The sequence below is a fragment of the Apteryx mantelli genome, chromosome 1 (assembly GCF_036417845.1).
Source record: "Apteryx mantelli isolate bAptMan1 chromosome 1, bAptMan1.hap1, whole genome shotgun sequence".
In the NCBI taxonomy this organism is placed as follows: domain Eukaryota; kingdom Metazoa; phylum Chordata; class Aves; order Apterygiformes; family Apterygidae; genus Apteryx; species Apteryx mantelli.
In genome coordinates, this window is record NC_089978.1 from 123,816,223 (window position 1) to 123,835,671 (window position 19,449).

At 39.5% G+C, this 19,449-nt stretch overlaps 1 protein-coding gene across 1 annotated transcript in view; it reads left to right on the forward strand.

Annotated features, from left to right (window-relative positions):
• The window catches only part of GUCA1C (guanylate cyclase activator 1C), a 39,560-nt gene that overhangs the window by 14,815 nt on the left and 5,296 nt on the right, over positions 1 to 19,449 (forward strand). Inside the window, 1 exon segment of the mRNA XM_013950066.2 lies at positions 18,659 to 18,808. Coding sequence (XP_013805520.2) covers positions 18,659 to 18,808 — 150 coding nt within the window.

Consider the following 19,449-nt stretch of genomic DNA (forward strand, 5'->3'; position numbering starts at 1 on the left):
GCAGCTGCTCTAGGGCTCAGAGATGGTCCCTGAGGGAAAGACGGCACCACAGAAGCCACCCAGTTTGCTCTATGTGCTCTGCCTACTCAACCAGGTTTGGCTGAACCCATGACAGTGTTCATGTCGTCTTCCTGTGAGATCTTCAAAAGTTCTTGGGCGATTGAGGAGCATTCAAACTTTCTTCCTCCTACACCTCATTAGGAAGTATATGTTATGAAACTTAATGATGTCCTTGTGGAGAGAGCTGTAGAGTAACCCATTTTCAGCATGTGGAGTCCTCTGCGAAAATTGACCTGATCCTGTAAAATATTGATTGCTGTCTGGCCTAAGCTGGGCCTGAGGGAGGCTGCTGTTTTTCATGAGGCGCTCAGCACCTCACAGGACTGTGCTTTTTAATTCCACCATGTGATTGTAAGTGAAAAGGATAAGTGGGTGGGACTGTCTTCTCCCTACATCTCTAACATCCTATGATTTTTACACTGGTATTTTTAGCTCCAGATTTGCCTTTGCTATAGTAATGCTCCTGAGCCGTTCATCTCCCTGTATAGCAGCTAATCAGAGCAGAAGTGTTTTTGGCATCTAATCCCTTCCCTGACCTTATAAAGGAAGAAAAAGTTCAGTCCTGAAAGCCAAAGAATAAAAAGCAGAATACAGCATTGACCAACAGCAAGGAAACTTTTATTTAATCACTTAACAGATCAAGCTAATTCATGTTAAAGAAGTTACTGTAAAAGATTCCTGTTCTGCTCAGGTTCTGGTACCAGACTCATCACCAGTTCATTGCTGAGAGGAGGAAAATAGTATGTAATTGCACACAGATACAAGAGACAGCACAGCATATTCATGGTAGGAAGTGAATATAGGAGGAGTCCAAAACACTGTCTTAAGAAAGGCTTTATCCACTTAGGTGGGAGAGGATGTAACAACAGGCATGTCTGTTTACACTCTTGACCTTTTCCATCCTTATTTATAGCATAAATTGTAATTATTATTTAAAGCCAATCCAGGATTAGACTTTTATGTGTTGCTAATGGTTTGCAAATAGTTTAAAGTCAACCAGGTTGAGGGTCTATTTTTTCCTTTTCTAACATGCGTATTCGTAGTCAGTGGGAGAGACTGGATTTTCATAAATTCTAATTTCAACATGGCTCTGTTCACTTGTACTTTAGCCACGTTACAAAACCTCAGCTGGTTTAAAACCAGGCATTAAAGGTAATCTCACATGGGTACAGATGATCACTAAACAAAAATAGAAGCTTATGCTGTAAGAGGTTTACCATAGCCATTTAAGTGCAGTATTTGTCTGAATTCTGGTCATGAGCAAGCCTCTGAACCTGAGAGGTATAAATCCAGAAAAGAAAAGAAACATTTGCCGTGTAATAATATGGGTGCCAATGAATCATTACCAGGTGATGGCCCTGTCCCAGAGATGCACCATTATTACAGCAAATTTATGAGAGAGTGCCCATCTGGGCAACTTAGTCTGCACGAATTCAAGAAACTTCTGGGTCTGCAAGGGCTGAATCCACAGGGAGATTTATACATTGAAAGAGTGTTTGATGTCTTTGATCTGAACCAGGTAAACCTTCTTTTCTCTATTTCTTTAATCTCATACTATGATTGTGTTTGCGAGTTGCAGCCTGCAGGCTCTTCTTTGCACTCTGCTCACCAAACTGCTGCTGGGGAGGGGTTTGCAATTACAGTGCACTGGAGGTAAAGATGTGGGGCTGGTCTTTGAGGGCTTTGAGTAGGACTCTTGCAAGTACTTTCCTTTAAAATATGTCAAGACACAATTGTGGAAATGAGATGCAATTTGCAGTTCACTGTTTATTCTTCTATCATTTGCTTATCTCCGTTGTACGTGGGTGTATCAAAATATTGGTATGCTCAAGTACAAAATAAATGTGTAAGTTTTCACAAGAGTGTTAGACAGAGAGGGAAATATGGTCTCCACTTAACTGATGAGGAAGCACAGCGCAGAGAAACAAATTTGCCCAAAGTACTTTACTGAATCTGTGGCACAGAGGAAGTGTAATTAGGATGCAGAGATAACACCCAGTGCCCAAATTACAAGACCAAAGAGACTACTGAATGAAGAGGTAAAGCAGCCTCTCTGGGCTACATTTCTAATTTAGTCTCCCTGCTCCCACAGTAGCTGCTTGTGATTGCAGTCAGCTGTCCCTGCTGTAGCTGGCTCCCAAACAGACAAGATATTTTCTGTATTTGTATAGAGAAGGCCGAAGCCATGGCCATCTGTGACCTGTGTGTAGCACCTTTCACTGGGTGACTTTAGACCATGGGGTTGTGGAGGGAGAGGGAAAAGATATCAGAGGATCTAAGGACTGATAGACCAGAAGGCAAGTGGGGTGTCTTCTAGATCTATTTTGGGGACTGCCTTAAAATTTTAGGTCCTGGAGCCAGGCAAGTTGAGCCCTCCTCTCACTGCAACACTGGGATGCCCCAGGATACTGCCTACCAGCACGTCCTCCACACACTTGTCAGGCCTGCAGATTCTGGGTTAATCTAAAAGTGAGAAGAGAGAAACGAAAGCAGGTTCAGAAAGAGCATTTGCTCACCTTTAGCCAGTGAGGCAGCAACCAGGTGCACTTAAATAAAATGGCCATTTTGTCAATAGTCACTTCTCTCTCTAGCATTTCCGAGCTGTGTTGCTGACTGTTTAATACCCCGCTCTGCAGACTGTCATCAGGCTCATAGATGAAGCTGTCGAGTTGGTGGATAGCAAAGCAACTTTTCCCATAAGAATGAATGTAAGAGAGGGCAGGTACATGTGGGGAGTTAAGAAATACATCCACTTTAAACACAAAGGGAAAGCGTGTATAGCGTGGAGGACAGAAAGGCAGAAGGAGCTGTGGTGGGATTGCCAGCTGCAGGACACACTGACTTTTCAGAAGGGGCTGCCATCCTGACAGAGCTCAGCTGCTTCATCTGTGAGACCGAACTCCCCTCTGTTACTCTTGGAATATGAGGCACTCTTGCTGTCTCTTTCTGAACTGGTACCTTATCATTGCCTTCATCCCCATCCTCCTCAGATGAGCCAAGATCAATCAAGGGTGAAGGATGGAAAAATGGGGTAATGGTCAGGAATTTAGTGTCACAGAAAAATTGCTTTTCTACCCATTGTACTGCTAATCATCATACTTTTCAGGAATACATCCTCAAGGGACAGCAGGGTATGGTTAAGCAGCCAATATGAGAGAAAGCATTTACTCCTACTGTTTTCTTCCATGTCTCCACTCAGTAAAGTTCAGGGCTCACAGATACCAGGCCAAAGAGGGATGGCCAGCTGGGTTACTGCAAGCTAAGGGGTTTGGGATGGCCATCCTTCCACCAGCAAGGGCTGGCTATGTCCCACACCAGCACCTCCCCATCCTCCAAGCAGGGACGGGGCCACTCACCTCCACTGCCAAGGTCTTTTGCAAACTATCAAACACTTGGCCATTGAGCAGAGACTGTGATCCTTGAACATCTCCTGGAGGGCCTTAACACAGCCCCTCTTCCAGTCCCTATATATACTCTTTTCTGGTGTTTCTTACCTAGGTCTGCTGAAAGTTTCAGCACTCTGTGTCTTTGTAACTTGGAGCTAAGCTGTGGTTACAGCAGGCAGATCCTGGAAACACTGAGCCTCCTGCAGCAGAATGGAAAATTCAGTTGTGGTCATAGGCAGAATTCAAGCAAAATCCTGATCTGCAGATTAGCTTCCAAGCCAAAAAAAAAAAAAAAAAAAAAAAAAGAAAAGGCACCCAAGTTCAGAAATGTATGCTGATCACTAGACTCCAAGCATTTGCAAAGGTATGTCAGATATTGAGAGGATCAACCAAGCTAGGGAAAGACGTTAGGCAAACAGAACCAAACCTGGTACATTTGAGACCAGCATAGATTTTTACCCAAAATAAAAATTAATGTGTTAAAGTGTTAAAGAACACTTTAAGATGCAAGATTTGCAACCTGAATTCACGCCAGCTTTTTGTAGCGATTTACAGATTTGTTGTGTTTGAGTTTCTATTAAGTATAATGATTGCATTTCTTTTACCATACAGCCTGGATTATTTTGTTTCCTTTTCTGACATTGTTAATGGCACTCTGTTTTTATAAGTTTAATTACATTGTTTATCCTTCATTCCTGAGACTAACAACCCCAATTTTTTAAGGTATACTTTTAGAAAAAACAAACATCAATCAAACACTTTTCAATACGTTTCTGATGCCTTTTATATGGTTAAGCTGGGAATAAAGTGGCAACAGACTAGCCTCTCGGGGCAGGAGAAACAAACAGTGTATGTTACCAATGAGGTAAAATAAGGGGATCTCCTCTTTCCATACATTTACTTTTTGTCCTGTACCCTTTTTACAGCTTTTTCTTCTCCCTGGGGATTTTGGCAGAAATACAGGCTCTAGTCCTGAAAAGTGCTATTAATGAAGTACTTTTAGTTAAGTACATATGTGATGAGTGGTCAATGGAGAGCTGACTGGGAGTATCACAGTATGTGATCTTAAATAGTAGTTATGATTGTACAGATAAGGGGTCATTATCCCTCTGTGACATTATGCAGAACATGCAGGCACTCTACATTGCTAAATAGATAATAATCTTTCATTTGCAAGCCACAAAACTTAATGGAAGTATGTGGTTGCCTGTATAACCCACATGAATTCAGAATTAATTTGGTCATCTGGGCTTTTGCTTACATTCGGTTTCCCTCAGTATTATAGACTCCTCAGATTTGTAGGCCAAAGTTTGATTTCCTTTGCTTTTGTGCTCTTCTCTGGTTGTTACTTTCTAATAAAGGGGTCATTATCACAGTGAGTGGTGGAGTATATAAAACTTTTTGATAGAATTGTTTACCTTTTTCTTAATAGTACCTTTTATATGAAAATGCTGTAGAGCTAGATGGCTAGCAAACTTGAACCTTCTCCTGTCCTTCCCCCAGCTGACTCTTTTATAGACATATGATACGATTTTTTGCTTGTCTAACTTTTTGTGGGTAGACAATATCAGGGTTTAAGAGCGTGGGTTTTTTCCAGTTTAAAATTTTTATAACTTCTATTGCTGACACATATTTAAAAGCAAGGGGAATGGTTGACAGTTGATCTAAATCTAAAGAAACTAATTTTGGAAAACTTTAGTTATTTAATCAGACCCTCTACTCTCAGCATAAGATATTTTGTTCTCATGTAGGCTTCTGTTTTCTCATGAATAGGCATCGGCTCAGAAAGCTGTGTTAAAGTGTTAGGTCTCAGATTAATCTACAATATCAATTATAGCAGCTTAATGCTTCCTGAGTTAAGTCAAGGCCACTGATGCTTAGAGGCAGTCTATCATGGAGTAAGACGATAAGACATTCTTAAAAGGTACATGGGCTTTCTCCTCTATGTTTAAAAAATAGCCAGTTTAAAAACCTCTCACAGGCAAAGTGAGGAATCTTAACCTCACCGGAAGCCAATGGGACTTATGTAAAAAAAACAACAGTAGTGGATTGCATTTCACCTCCTTGTTAACCTTGTTGCTTCCAGTTGAGGTCTGTTACAGGCATCTTTCCCCTACCTTTAAAAAGGATTCAATGGATTTCCATTCAAAAAAACCCCAAACTGTCAGTAAGCTGGCAGTGGCAAAAAAGGATTGTGGTAGTGCGGCAGTTTTTTCCCCATTTGTGATTGACTGAAAGCCTCAGCAAAGCCTGATCACTCGGGTCATCCATACAAGCACCAACAGGAATTCAACTGCAAGCCAACCTTTAGCGTTGCCTGGACTTCTTCAGGTTGGAGATAATAAAGGAGCTCAGCTCCCCGCTGGTGGAAGTGGCTCTGTTCAGTGGGCATATGACAGGCAGGGGAACATCCCTACAGCACGACTCAGTGTCATGTAGAGATACTTAGGATCCCTCTGGTCTTGGCAGCAGCCAGACCAGGTTAGCTCAGAGCATTGCCCTAACCTACCAAGCTGTAAGGGCAGTGCCACCCTGGCTGCGGGGCTGTGGGGCCTCAGTCATCTTGCGTGTTTGTATATGCTAAATCACTGCGCTGCATAGGTACTCAAAGCCCCTGGCTCAAAGGGGGGGCACCTGTTCAATGGATGAAAGCTATTTCCAGTCAGTACTCACTTCTCTTGGGGTTTGGTGATACTGCCTATGTCCTAATTCTCTTTTAGAAAAACTTTCTTCTCAGGAACGTACTTCATAAAAGCTAACTGTTGCTTGTGTGTGTGTTTGTGCAGACTGCCTCATATTCCAAAGGCAAGTCAAAGGCATGAAGTATGCAGCATGTTTTTAGTTTTTCCAAGTTTATTAAAAACAAAGGTGCTAAGTCAAAGCTTTTCATCCCTTCCTTGATCTCTGTGGAAAGCTTTGCTAAAAAGTAAATAAATAAATAAGTAATTGTGCTATTGAGTTTGAAAGTTGCTCTTCATCATTATTAGCTCCACTGAAAAAGAAAAATGCTGAACATTCAGAACTGTAATTGCACAGTAAACTTTTCCTGAGTTATCACTAGGAGTGCAGGAGTTAGCATTTAAGCAACCGTTTTACTCATGACTCGTACATTAATACTAGCAAGCATTATTTATACAAGGGCAACAGCAATGTAATAAATGGTGGGTTTATCTTTTGTCACAGCTTTCCAAGGAAAGTCTTCAAAAATAATGTTCTCATTAAAATACAAGTGCAACAGAGGTCATTTTTAAGAGAGTCCTTTTATTAGGTTGTTTTAGGGGAAAGTGATTTCAGTCTTCTCCCCTCTTAAGCTATTTGTAACACAACAGTGAGAAAGCTCCAACCAAATACAACAGTTCAGCAAATAAAAGCACACTGACCTCCTCCTGCTTTTTTATTCCTTCTGCATCTCAGTCCGTGTATTACTGTCATGCAGTCCTTGTTCATGCAGCATGCTGATGAATTTCAGAGATGAAAAAGTTATGTTTATCTAAAATATTTAAGTGCTTACCAAATATGATGATGTATATTTGCTTTTCTGTGCGAATATGTAATATGTATTTCTGGCAGATTTTTATATTATTCAAGACTGAGGTTACACCAGTGCTAAAGGAGAGAGCATTTCTAGAAGAAGAATGCCTGGTATACCAATAATACATTGGTAGTGGTAGTTGTTGTTAAATGTAACTAAGGAAAAACATCCTATAGCTAACACTGCTACTAATTCATACTTATTCTAAAAAGTCTTCTCACTTTAAATCAAAAACCTAGATCATGATACTATAACAGTTTATTTCTGTTTATTGTAACTAGAAAACATATACTGAAATCTTAAAAGTAACTAACTTTGGGGCTTTCTATTGATGAGATTTATTGTGACATTAAAAGTTATCTGGAAGACTTAGGTCATTTAATCAATGTATTGTCATCCACCTTCAATAGCTTGTAGTTAGGCTTGCCACTCCTAAATGTAATAATTGAATAATGCAAGGATTGATTGGTTGGGTTCTTGTGACCTGTGAAGAACAAAATTCACAGTTATTTAACATGTGAAACAATGTACTGGAAATGGGATGCTACCATTGTAGTTCTCTTATTGCTTATTTTGGCATTAATTGAAACTAGCCACAGGAATAAGTGTCTGTCACTTTGTAGGAAAATAATTGGATTTTAAAAGGTAGGATAAACTGTGAAAAGTAAAGAAGATTAATAGGATTTTGGTATGTAGCACTAGAGGAAAATTATGCAAGTCCAAGGGATTTTCTGCTAGGTCTTTGTAAAGCACTGGCTAGTCTCAGTAGAGAACAGTATTTTTTGCTACACTTCTTGAGTAGAGAGAGAAAGTTGGTAGATGCAGAAAAATGGACACTCCACAGCGAAGAGTTTAAGAAATCTTTAGATGAGGAACCACCTATTGATGTCAATCTTTGGTCATCTTTCTAGTTTGTGCTTTTTCATTTAGTATTTAAAGTAGCTCTGTGATAAACTAGAGTTGCAGACTAGACTATTAAAAAATAGATTTAAAAAAGAATCCATTTACAATCTTAGGAAGAAAGCTCAAACAGGCTGCTGGATGTAGAATAGATAATAAAGTAAGCAAAAATGGGTTACTTAAATAGAACTTAATTGTGTGAGAAATGACTATGCAGTAATGTAATCTAAATCTCAAATTATGTCTCTTTTTTTCTTCTGAAGAATAAGAGTTTCCCTTCACTCCTTGTACTTTATACAATGCTGACAGGTGAAGTATTGGAAAGTAGATCACCATTCCCTTTTCTCCTCATCCCCCTTCCTCCCCCACTGTCCTTCTGTGTCTTTATAGTTTTGATTTTCAGGCAGACTTATCATCTGATTCTGTAGTCTGACTATAAATAGGTGTTACCCTTTCTTGTTATAGCAACATGAGAAGGATTAGCCATGTATCTTTTCAAGAGTATTGTAGTAGAAGGACATATTCATCATTTCACCATGAAATTCTCTATAAAACCAGTGGTCATGCCTCATATTCCAAGAAAAGCATACAAATGCTCACAAAATGAATCAATATTGTTCATAGATGTTTTGATGATTAATGTAACTCTTCATTTGGCTTTCAGTTGTTTTCTCCCCTCCTCTTTTTCCCTCAATTGACAAATTGCAAGAGACAGAGGAATATTATTTCCACTGATGTGAGACCGTTAATTCTAAATCTGTGCTAAAGATTCTACTCAAGACATTATTTTGTTCAAGACCGGCATGGCCCATGGCTATCACTAAGCGACAGCAGCCTTCCATGTTCTTATGAATGCATAGTAAGCTCTTAAAGGAGTAAATAAAATGACTGCTAGTGAACAATACTTCAAACACTACCTTGAACCTAAAAATTAAGGGTTTCCTCCTCTTGTGGGATGAGTTAGAATGGTTCAGGGTGTCTTTGCTGTCTCTCCTTCTCTAGAAACTCTTTTCGCTCTCCTGTTGGCACTTTCTTTCTCAGATCGTCTTGCTCTGACATGTGCTCAGGACTGGATTTAGCTGCTGTGATATGAACTGGCAGGCTGCCTGAGAAACTGCCAGAGCTGTCGGCCGCTCCTTTACACCTCTGGGGGCATTACCAGCGTTGGCAGTGATAGCACTGGGTGCAATAGGTAATATCTGGCCAAAGCAAGGAGAAGGAGAGAGGATGATAATTCTAGGAATATCTTCCCAGGGTTTTCCAAACAACTTTCCTTTTTTGTATGCTAAGTCTTCAAATAGTTGTGCAAAGGTAAGCTCAGTTGCATGCGTAATTTTGGGGATGTCTCAGGCTGGAATGACTCTCTGGCCAAGTACACTTTTCCTAGCTTACTCTAGCCAGTGAGCTTAAGCAAAGCAGTGAGGTTGTAGCAGCAGCATATGCACTAGAAACCAGGCTATGGGGCCAAAAGCCATGTACTGTGGTTGGCAAGACATGCTAGGTTTTATGCTATTCCTTCTGCACTTCTTCAGTTATTTGTGTTGCCCCAGGACACACAGACAGCACATGCTACCACCTTGCCCAGAGAAGTATCACTCTTGTCTTTTCTGGTTTTGAACCCCTTTTCACTCTCACAGTCACCCCTAATTGAGTCTGCACACCGGGAAGTATTCATAAAACATCTTTTCTTTTTTCTTTTCTTTTCTTTTCTCTTTTCTTTTCTTTTCTTTTCTTTTCTTTTCTTTTCTTTTCTTTTCTTTTCTTTTCTTTTCTTTTCTTTTCTTTTCTTTTCTTTTCTTTTCCTGAAAGTCGTAGTTATTGCGTTGCAGAGCCAGCAATAAAAGCCTGTGTGTCAAAAAGTTAAACAGCTTCTAAACTGAGAGCTAGATGAAAATAAGAAAAAGATGTCTCTTAGCCAGAAATAACCCTTCTGTCAGAAGTCAGAAGTGCTTATTTCTTGAAACACTACTTGTTTTTTCTAATTGGCATGTATATGTACATGTTCTTTCCCCATTACTTTTGGACCCAATCCAACAAAAGCAACAAAAGCAACAAAACCAGACCATTTGCTTCTCCTTAATCTGGAGTAATGTTGCATAAAATTATCTCAAATATAAAGTAACCAGCCTGATTGCTGTAAATAAGGAAGATGATAGTAAATTATGGTTTGCTGTGTTTGAGGTGGCGTAGCTATATCATTTTTGGCAGTATGTTTAAGTGCCTTTTAAACGTACTGTACCTTTATAAAAATATTCCATGGAAGTAACAGAAAATAACTTTTGTTCTATGAATATTTTTAATCTGGTTCCATGGAACACTACTCTATTAATTTATAGAATGTTATAAAGAAGGTCTTTGTTCTACTTCTTAACTACCTCCAGTTTTGTTTTTGTTTTTTTTAATCCAATTTATGTATTCATTCCAAAAAGGCTATAGGAAACTATTACTTTGTAAGGACTTTCCCATAATGGTAGGTGCAATTTCACAGTCTTAATTTTGTTTTCCAATGGTATGGCATAGGGCTTACCACTGTGATAGTACTAACTTATGCTATAATAACATGTCATTACCAGCTAAAAGCCTATTTTAACCTTAACATAAAATTGTCACTCCCAGGGCACCCTGTGGCATGCCCCTGTCTCATGCAGGAGTCACTGCCTTAGGGTCTGTGCACAACGTGGGAGTGATGGGCAATTGCTGCCCTGGGCAGTGGGTCCAGCACACAGCTGAGCGACCAATATTATACCTCAAATTGAAGCAATGGCACTTTTTCAGCAATGTGGACAGGGTGGGGGGTTTCTTTGAAAATTTCATCTAAGTAAAAACAAATTAGCATGCACTCTGCAGCTTTCACTAAGCTTAAAAAATGCTTGGAGTACATGACTACAACTACTAGCTAATGCTGTAATTTTGTTTCATTATGTGAAGATTAACAATTGTACAATTAAGCATAATTACTTTGTACAATTATCATTGTACAATTAAGCATAATTACTTTTAAATATTATTTTTTGTTAAATTATGATATAGATAAAGGAGAAAGTAATTTTAGTTGGAAATAGCTAAGGAATCTGTTTCTTTCTTTACAGAAAATTTATGTATTTTTAAAAAGTGCAACTGTCACCTTGAGAATGTTTTTTCTATTTATTGCCATACTCATTATTGGTAGAGTAATTAAAGGCCACACCTGGCTTACATTTTCTTCTGTTTTCCCTTTATCACTCAAGTGTTGCTTTAATATGTCCAGAAGTATGCAATTGTGAATAACACATACTTTGGTGATAATAGAAAATGAACCAAACTTTGGAAATGATAAGAATTGCATAGAAATGCAACAGAAGTCGAACATCTAGTTTAACTAATTTAGTCACAAAGTTATGTAGTGACACTAAATTGATAATTGCTTTCCTGTGACAAGACATGATCTATCATCTTCCATTTTTTATGGAAATAAAAATGTCAGTGCCTGTTAAGTAAAGAAATGAGTGTACTAACTTTTTCCTTTCTTGAGGTTCTTTATCTGATAAGGTCTAGTGAAAAGGTAATACAGAGTAGTTGAGGGAATGATAGCAAATGTGCTTAACTTTTGGGAGGATTCTTGTACACATCCCTTGAGACATTGATTCATAAACACACAATGTAGGAACACCTGAGACAGTCATCCAAATAGACTATCTTTGCCACTAGAGGACGTGTATCTCTTTAAAGCACTTTTTCTATAGGCTTGTCCTGATTCATTCTTGGGTTCGTCAAGCAAGCAAAATTTGCTTGAATTTTCAGCAAGAAAAATTTTGCTGAGAAAATATAAGACTATGTGGTCATGGCTACGGTTTTTAGTTTTCTTTCTCTTGCCAACTGCTTTGTTTTAAAAGGAGAAAGGGGCTCCAAAAAGCACAGGCAAAGACTCATAATTAAAGGTTGAGAAAGATGAACTTCACCATGCAGGAGGTGATGGACTGGGTCCTTGAGAGATGTTTGCCTTCTCTACAGCCCTCTTGGGCACTGCTCTGTCATGCAGCAGGCTGAGCACAGCTCCCAGCCCAACATCTCATCTCCCTGCTTTTTCAGAAATCTTGAAAGAAAATGGTAAGTAATGGCAAGGTGGTGGTGGTGGAAAGGGAGCTGTTAATTTTTTAAAAAATAAAATTGTTTATTGTCTTAGCACTTAGGATTTCAACAGGTCTTATCAGGTGGCCTATGAACCTATCAGCTAGGGAGTATAGCTGGCTCTACATTTCCAATTCCTCTAACACAAAACTCCTGATATTTTCTAAGTTCCCAATACTTGCAGGTCCTCTTCATTGGGGTGAAGCAGAACCTCGCGTAACAGCCTGGTCAACGTAGCCTTGTCTCTTTATGTAACGGCGGGTATGCAACTTTCACGTAATCACTTAATAATTTGTTGCTCCTAATTTTCTGCTTCTTTCTTCATCCTTATCTAATAACCATTGTTTGCCAACAGTTCCCCCCCAGTATAAATGCCAGCTTTCTTCACCTAGGACACTGGTGTTTCTGGCCACAGACTGTGTGAGTTCTGGAGTTCTCTTTAAAGTCCACAACTCTAATATCAGATCCAAGGGATGTGTCAAAGTAAGAGAATCACACATAGCTCTGTATTTAAGAATGTGGACACAGCTTTTGTGGAATAGCTAAAAGTCTTCAGAAGTAAACAGAAAGCAAAGAAATGGGGGAAGATGAAATGGAGTGAAATGCATCCTCCGTTAGTTTGCCCAGGGCAGAGAAAGCAGTGCTGCATTCAAAGTGGGGGCTGGATAGAAAGAGAGAAGCACGTAAGATCAGCTATAAATTGCATACAGTTTTTCTGAGCTGCTGTAATCTGCTGTTTGACCTGAGCCAATATTATAACCTCTTCCTTCTGCTTTATTAGGCTTAAGTAGTATTTTAAAAGACTAGGGGCGGGGAGAGAAGGTGGCTTAATGTTCCAAGCGTTAGGTCTGAAATACCTAGACTGTCTGTATTTGCACACTTGTTAATCCTGATAAGGTTTGCTGAACTATTTATTCTCCTGGTGCCAGGTTGAGTTCTGTGAAGTTTAGAGAAGTTTCAGAAGCAAGTGTAAAACCAAGACGCTGCTTATTTTGCATAGATTCTTAATAAAAGTCCACAGCACTCCTAGTAAAACCATGAGTTCACTACTCGTAGGGTTTTGTGGAGACAGAAATTGGCCCTTTCTGTACACATAGCTGTTGTGCTTTGCAGTAGACAGCTGGCTCCATCGTGGCTATCTCAGCGGTGCTGCGTTGACACTGTTAGGAAGCTGTGTTCAGGTCAGCGTTGCACAGCTACAGTGCAGCGCTCTGATCGTTCTGGCTGAGCCTTGACTTACTGAACTGTTTAAGGTCAGTTGTGCATTCACAGCTTTTCAGTCAATTATTTTTTTATCTGTATTCAAATAATTTGAAGTTGAAAAGAGTTTTCTAAGGACCCATGAAGATTAGCAACACTGTTCTAGGTACTGAAGGATAATGTTCTTCTTATGCTTCCAAGGCCTGAGTATTAATTATTGTTGCATAATGCTACAGCTCCTTCACCTGCTTTTCCTTCATGGGCCACAGATCTCTGTCCCGACTGTATAACAGTGAGCAGCCTCCAGCAATTGCACATAACCTGACACTCTGAAGCAATAATATCTCATAAAAGGATAAAATTAAATTGCCCTGTTCTCAGGAGATCCAACAACTAATGTGCAGCCCCTTTTTTACGTACTGCTTTGCCCTTGTCCAGCTGCATGGACATCTCAATGTATCTGACACAAAGCAGATGGCACTTGGAAAACTACTTCTTTCTAGGTAGGTTTTCTAACTAGTTACATTCAAACATGTAGAGATGCTTCAAATAATTCAGTTTTCAGAAGATAAATCCTCAGACCTCACCACCATTCTTTTCATTACATGGGCTGTACCATTCTGGTTAGCTCAACCTAGGCAGAAGTGAAAGGAGTCTTTTTACCCCATGTTGTTTAAAACCAATTTAGTTGCAATTTCTCCACTTGAATCTCTTCCTTTCAAAGCAGACTTTCACAGCTCCAGCTCAATTTTGCCGTAACCTATCAAATATCAGGAAGCTGAGCTCAGACTCGCAAGTCTTCAGCTGTAATATTTCTTTCTCCAGTCCTAGTGTCACTAAGCTTCTTTTGACTGATTGATTGAGAGATGAGCAGTGGGAAATGTCTCACAACTTCAGGAGCTTCTGCTAGCAGATGTGAGGGCTGATAACAGAGTGAGACCACTGACCATCTCTTTTGCCTGCATTGAAACCTGTTCTGAAATTAGTTTCATGCTTACCAGTCACAATGCGCTAAAAAGAAAAGGGACAAATTCTGCTCAGTGTAATCAGAGAGATGTTTACTGACTAGAAGAACTTGTTTAATAAATGTACACCTGACACAACTTTATGGCTGTAATTAGCTTAGCAAGTTCAAATGTATTGTTTCCAAAGCTTTTCACCCCAGTGTAAGGGTCTGTCTGGAGTCAGAGATCTGCATTGTTGCTGTGATATGGCTATGCCTGTGATTGATAGACTTCAACGCAAAAACCTGCAGAAGCACACACCCTCCATGAAAACTGGTTTGAGAGCAGGAGGTTTGCCTTGGTTGTTTCAGTGACCCAGATGTGTTTATCTGAATTCCCAAAGCTTGTTTTGTGGGTGTTGATTTAAGAAAAAAAGAATTTCTCTGTCAGTATTCATGAAAATAGCTAGTTTGAGAATGCCATGATAAAGAGTGCTTTAAGGGTGTACTGGAGTATAGCTCTTTTCCTTTTCTTTTCCTTGGGCTTCCTTTCCTTCTGTAGCTACACAGTGTACAGTCTCACTCATAATGTAGCAAGAGTTAAAGCAAAAGGTCTCTGGATAACAGCAGGCCTGTTCACTCTTCTTCCTAGATGTGTACGTGTTTCTACAACTGTGACTAGAGTAGCATTAGAAACGCCAAGCACAGCAGATGCTGAGCACTGTGCAGGCCCCAAAAGGGCAGAGATGGAAGGGCTTATCTTTTCTTCATGAGCAAAAGGAGATGGGGCCAGAGAGGGAACCAGAGACAAGGCTACAACAGGGGGCCAAAGTCCATCCACGAGACAGGGCCAGAGCAGAGCCCCAGCAGATGTCCGAGGGGTCCATCCAGGAGACAAGTTAGCTACAGCACAGGCCTGAGGTCTATCTGGGAGACAGGCCAGGGACAGAACTGAGACAGGGTTACCTCGAACATAGCTCAGGCAAGGACTGAGGGCCTCGTCCTGAGCTTAAATGGCCTCCTGGGCCCATGGCAGGGTGTGGATGGAGGCCCCCGGTGAGGCTGGTCGGGGCCGTTAAGGCCTATGAGTGTCCTCAAGGTCCTGGCAATTAGTTTTATATAATCAGCAAGTTCTCTCTCCAGTTTTGGAGTCTCCTTTTGTGTTTGTCTTGTTAATCAAACTCTCAGTTTCAAGGGACTTAAAACACACTATTGTCAGTAAAAACAAAACAAAAACAAGTTACAAATACACAGTATCAAAGGAAACAAACATGTATACAACTGTAATGCAAGTTGATATGTCCTCATGCTTCTAGTCCATCTGATCAAGCTATTAGAGACAAAAAAACCCACAAATCTTTTGATTAAATCAACTAAGCTAAGCTGTAAGTCCAGAGAGGTCAGAGAGGGCCAAAATTTTGTGTCTGGCCCTTGGTGACATGCAAAAGGAGTTTTGAGTATTTTTTGGTGGCTCTCAGGGCTGGTTCCTTGCATCATGAAACTTCCTTCTGACTGCAGGCACCAGGCACTGCTGTTTGCCAGCGAGGCTGCCAATCTCAGCAGACGCAGAAAAGCAACCAGCTCTGCCTCCCTAAACAGCAGCCCCTCAGGACCGTTTGAGGAGATTTTCCTCCTCTTTTTCATTATATCTTGAGAGAGTTTCTTGTAACCCTTTCCCAGTTGTACGGGTGGAGAAAGAGCACACTCATTTTCCTCTGGGACTTGTGTGGGATTCCACCATAATGTGCTGCAGCTGAGGAAGGGAGGGGCAAGCTCCACATAGGCACGAAAAATGAGCCTAAACACAAACAACATAAATCACGCAAATCTGTCCTGTGTCCTAAGCTGTCAAATAAACAAGTTTCACCACCATAAACTCCATTTAACAAAAAATGTTACAAACTAGCCTTTTGGAATAACTGTGTAAAACACTGCAAGTGAATTCTCTGTATCTTCCGTCACTGGCCATCAGTTCTGCTTATTACTTTTTATGGTAGCCCTTTGCTTGTGACTGACTGACTTCCTAAGGAGCAACAGATACTCTCCTTTGTCCACTGTACAGTGTGAAGTTTTACAGAGTCTGGAGATACACAAGGACCTACCTACAGACTTGTCTTGTGAAGGGTTATAGAGCAGCAGATAGGTAAACCAACACTGCAGGATTTTCTTAATAACATCATAATGCAATAACTGCTCAGTATCACAGAACCACAGGATGAGCATCATATGTTACTGTTATGAATGTTTTCATCATTTAATGCACTCTTCTGAGGCTCTTGGATGCTACCATAGCAAACAGTATTTTTCTTTACTTGAGAAATCTCTGGATATGTGTAACAAAATTACTACAGCCTTCTACATCAAATAAAAGTTTTCTTTTCTATCTATAATACATGCTTTTGGGTGGTGACAGGAAAAAAAAATCATTATTTCCTGTCAATTCTCTGTGCGACACTGGTTCCGTATTGCATAAAAATACTTAAAAGGCAGACAAGATTGTTTATTTCTAGTGCACCAACTGCTGAGGTTAACATGTGGTTGATGGTCTTTGCATGTCTGAAGACTGTGGTCGGGACTTTATTAGAAACTGCAGTTTTTCTCACATGTGTTTCAGATGTGTTCTTTCTACCTTGGCCTGCCTCCCTTCCTGCTTGGGATTGGCCAAAAGATCTATCAGAGCAGCCTTCGATTCGCCCAGCAGGTTATGCTGATGGTACATTTTCCAAAGAGCAACAAAAGTGACCCCAAAACACAGCAAGAAAGCAAACATAATTCTATTCTCCAAAATCCAAGGTGAAACGTATGGGAGAAAGGAGAAAATGAGTCTGGTCACAAACATCCAATAAGCTTAAAATTAATTTCTGGTTTCAATAAACAGTATGAACTTCAATAAAGAAGCAGCAATGTCAGCTGGATCTGACCATGTTCTTAATAGATCTATAAAATGAGAGGATGGAAATATAACCTGGACTTTCCATTAAATATTTGATGTTTCTTGAAATTCAAGAAAATGGAAAATTCAAAAATTGAAATTCAAGCTGGTGTGCCAAAAGAAGCAAAGCTTTCAATACGGGGCTTGATCTTGTCAGAAAACTTTACAAAATTACTGCCAAATTTCATTTCATTCTGAAGAGTAGCTGAGGGGTATCTTTGTCTTTGCTGGATTTGCAGTTAGAGGAAACTCAATGATCACAGCAGAACCTGTGCAGAGAGTCTGTGAAGCAATGGTCATCCTACACATGTTCTGCATGTACGATTTCTGCATGCATATTGAATCCAGTGCATTTGAAACATCGGATTTACCTCTTATGTGACACTCTGCCAAACAGCATTGCACCGTAGGGCTTCTGCGTTCCAGTAAAGGACATGTCAAACCTAGCCAAACACCACTAAACAGAAATCAAAACAAACACTGCAAGTATGGCAATGAGTAGCACCACACCTTTACAGGCCTTATTTTCCTTTAGTCTAGTGGAGTCTGGACAATAGACTAAAATCTATTTGCAAAACCACAAAAAGGCAAGATCTATGTGAGTGTATGACAATAAAAAACACGCTAAATCTACTAGATACTCATCCAATCTTCTCTTGTTAATCACAGGCCATCTGAAACTGGTGACAGTCTTTCCAAGGTTTTCCAAGGGACTGGATTCTGGCCAATATAAAGATCACAAGATTAAATTTACCAGCTGTGAATTCTTTTTATATGTGAATGAGAAACATTTGGAGCAAGTATTGTCCAAATTCAGCAACTGTTTCTTTCATCTTCAACACATTTTTAAAGAAACAGAGGAACTGCCATACTGGCTTAGACCATTCGACCATTAAGTCCTATCCTTGACAGGTTTTCATCAGATGCTTCAGGGAAAGAAGCAAAAAATATGGGATTAAATCAATCTGAAATGCTCTGTCCCTATGAATATCCTCCAGTCCTCAGTATTTAGAGACTGATTTATGACCTGAAGGTTTTATATCTCTTCCCAAATGTGTTAGTCAGAGAGACTTGATGTTGATATGGATAAACCACAGTATCTGGAGATCATTCCAAGTCGTTGGCTACCATGTAGAATATTTACTACATGATCTCTCAGATGAGTAACACCTGGAGCAGCTCTATTGCACTGGAAACCATTTGCATTTCTATGCAGTACCTACCCATATGAACGTAAGCAGCACTACTGTAGAAATTTCATTAGTACCAAACCAGGTATCCCAGAATTCCCTCTTTTGCATTCAGAAGTCTACCACAAAATTGTTTTTTCTTCTCCTCAAAACGATGTCAATATTGATTGCTTAGAAGAGATTCGCTCCCCTGGCTTTGAGGAGAGAACAAAACTGTCTGTGCTAACACTGTTTCTATAGTGCTTTCATTTGAGCTCATCCTTTTTAAACACCGCAGGAGATTTCTCTGTTAAGGTGCTTTATAAATCAGCTTGTTTTACAGGGAATTTGATGACCTGTTTCTAAGAAATTGACAGAATGAAAAGAAAGCCAATGTTGTTAAACACTTTTTTTTTCTATCTCTCTTAGGATGGATTTATAGACTTCTTGGAGTTCATAGCTGCAATAAATTTGGTTATACGAGGGAAAATTGACCAAAAATTGAAATGGTATTTTAAGCTGTATGATGCTGATGGAAACGGATGTATTGACAAAAAAGAACTATTAAGCATATTCACGGTAAGCAAGTTATGCATAGCAAGTGCATTTGATGTATCATATTGCCCCTGATGCAGTGGCTTGTCATCTGTTGTAAATGGAGTGTCTGCATTTTACCAAATGTTTTACAGCTGTAAAACCAAAATTGTTCTTGCTAGTGACATTCTTGCCATTATTTTCTTGCTTGTTGAAGTAAACGTATCTGAGCAGTATTTTACTTTAAACCATAGTTCTACAGTTATAATGCTTTATTGAAAGTGAAAAACTATAGGAACAGCAGAGAAATTATTTTGATAAACTATACTATAAAGCAGGAGGGAACTGAAGCAGCATAATGAATAAAACAGCTGGTCACAAGTGTTTGTGCCAGTGTGGTGTTGTTGAAAAATGGCTTCTCAAACTCAGCTTGTGAAAAAAAAATAAATAAATTAAATATTGGAATATTTTAATGACATTTATATTATGATATTTTCATTGTTATTGAAAGGCTGTTAGATTTGTTTACTATAAATCTCATTATCATGTTTTCAAAAATTAAATTGGGGAAACTTAACTTTATCATCAAATCATGCAGTGTCATTTTGATACAAATATTGTAGAAAATTTTGCAGAAAATGGGTCCATTCCAAACCTATAAAACCAAAGCAGTATAATTCTTTCTT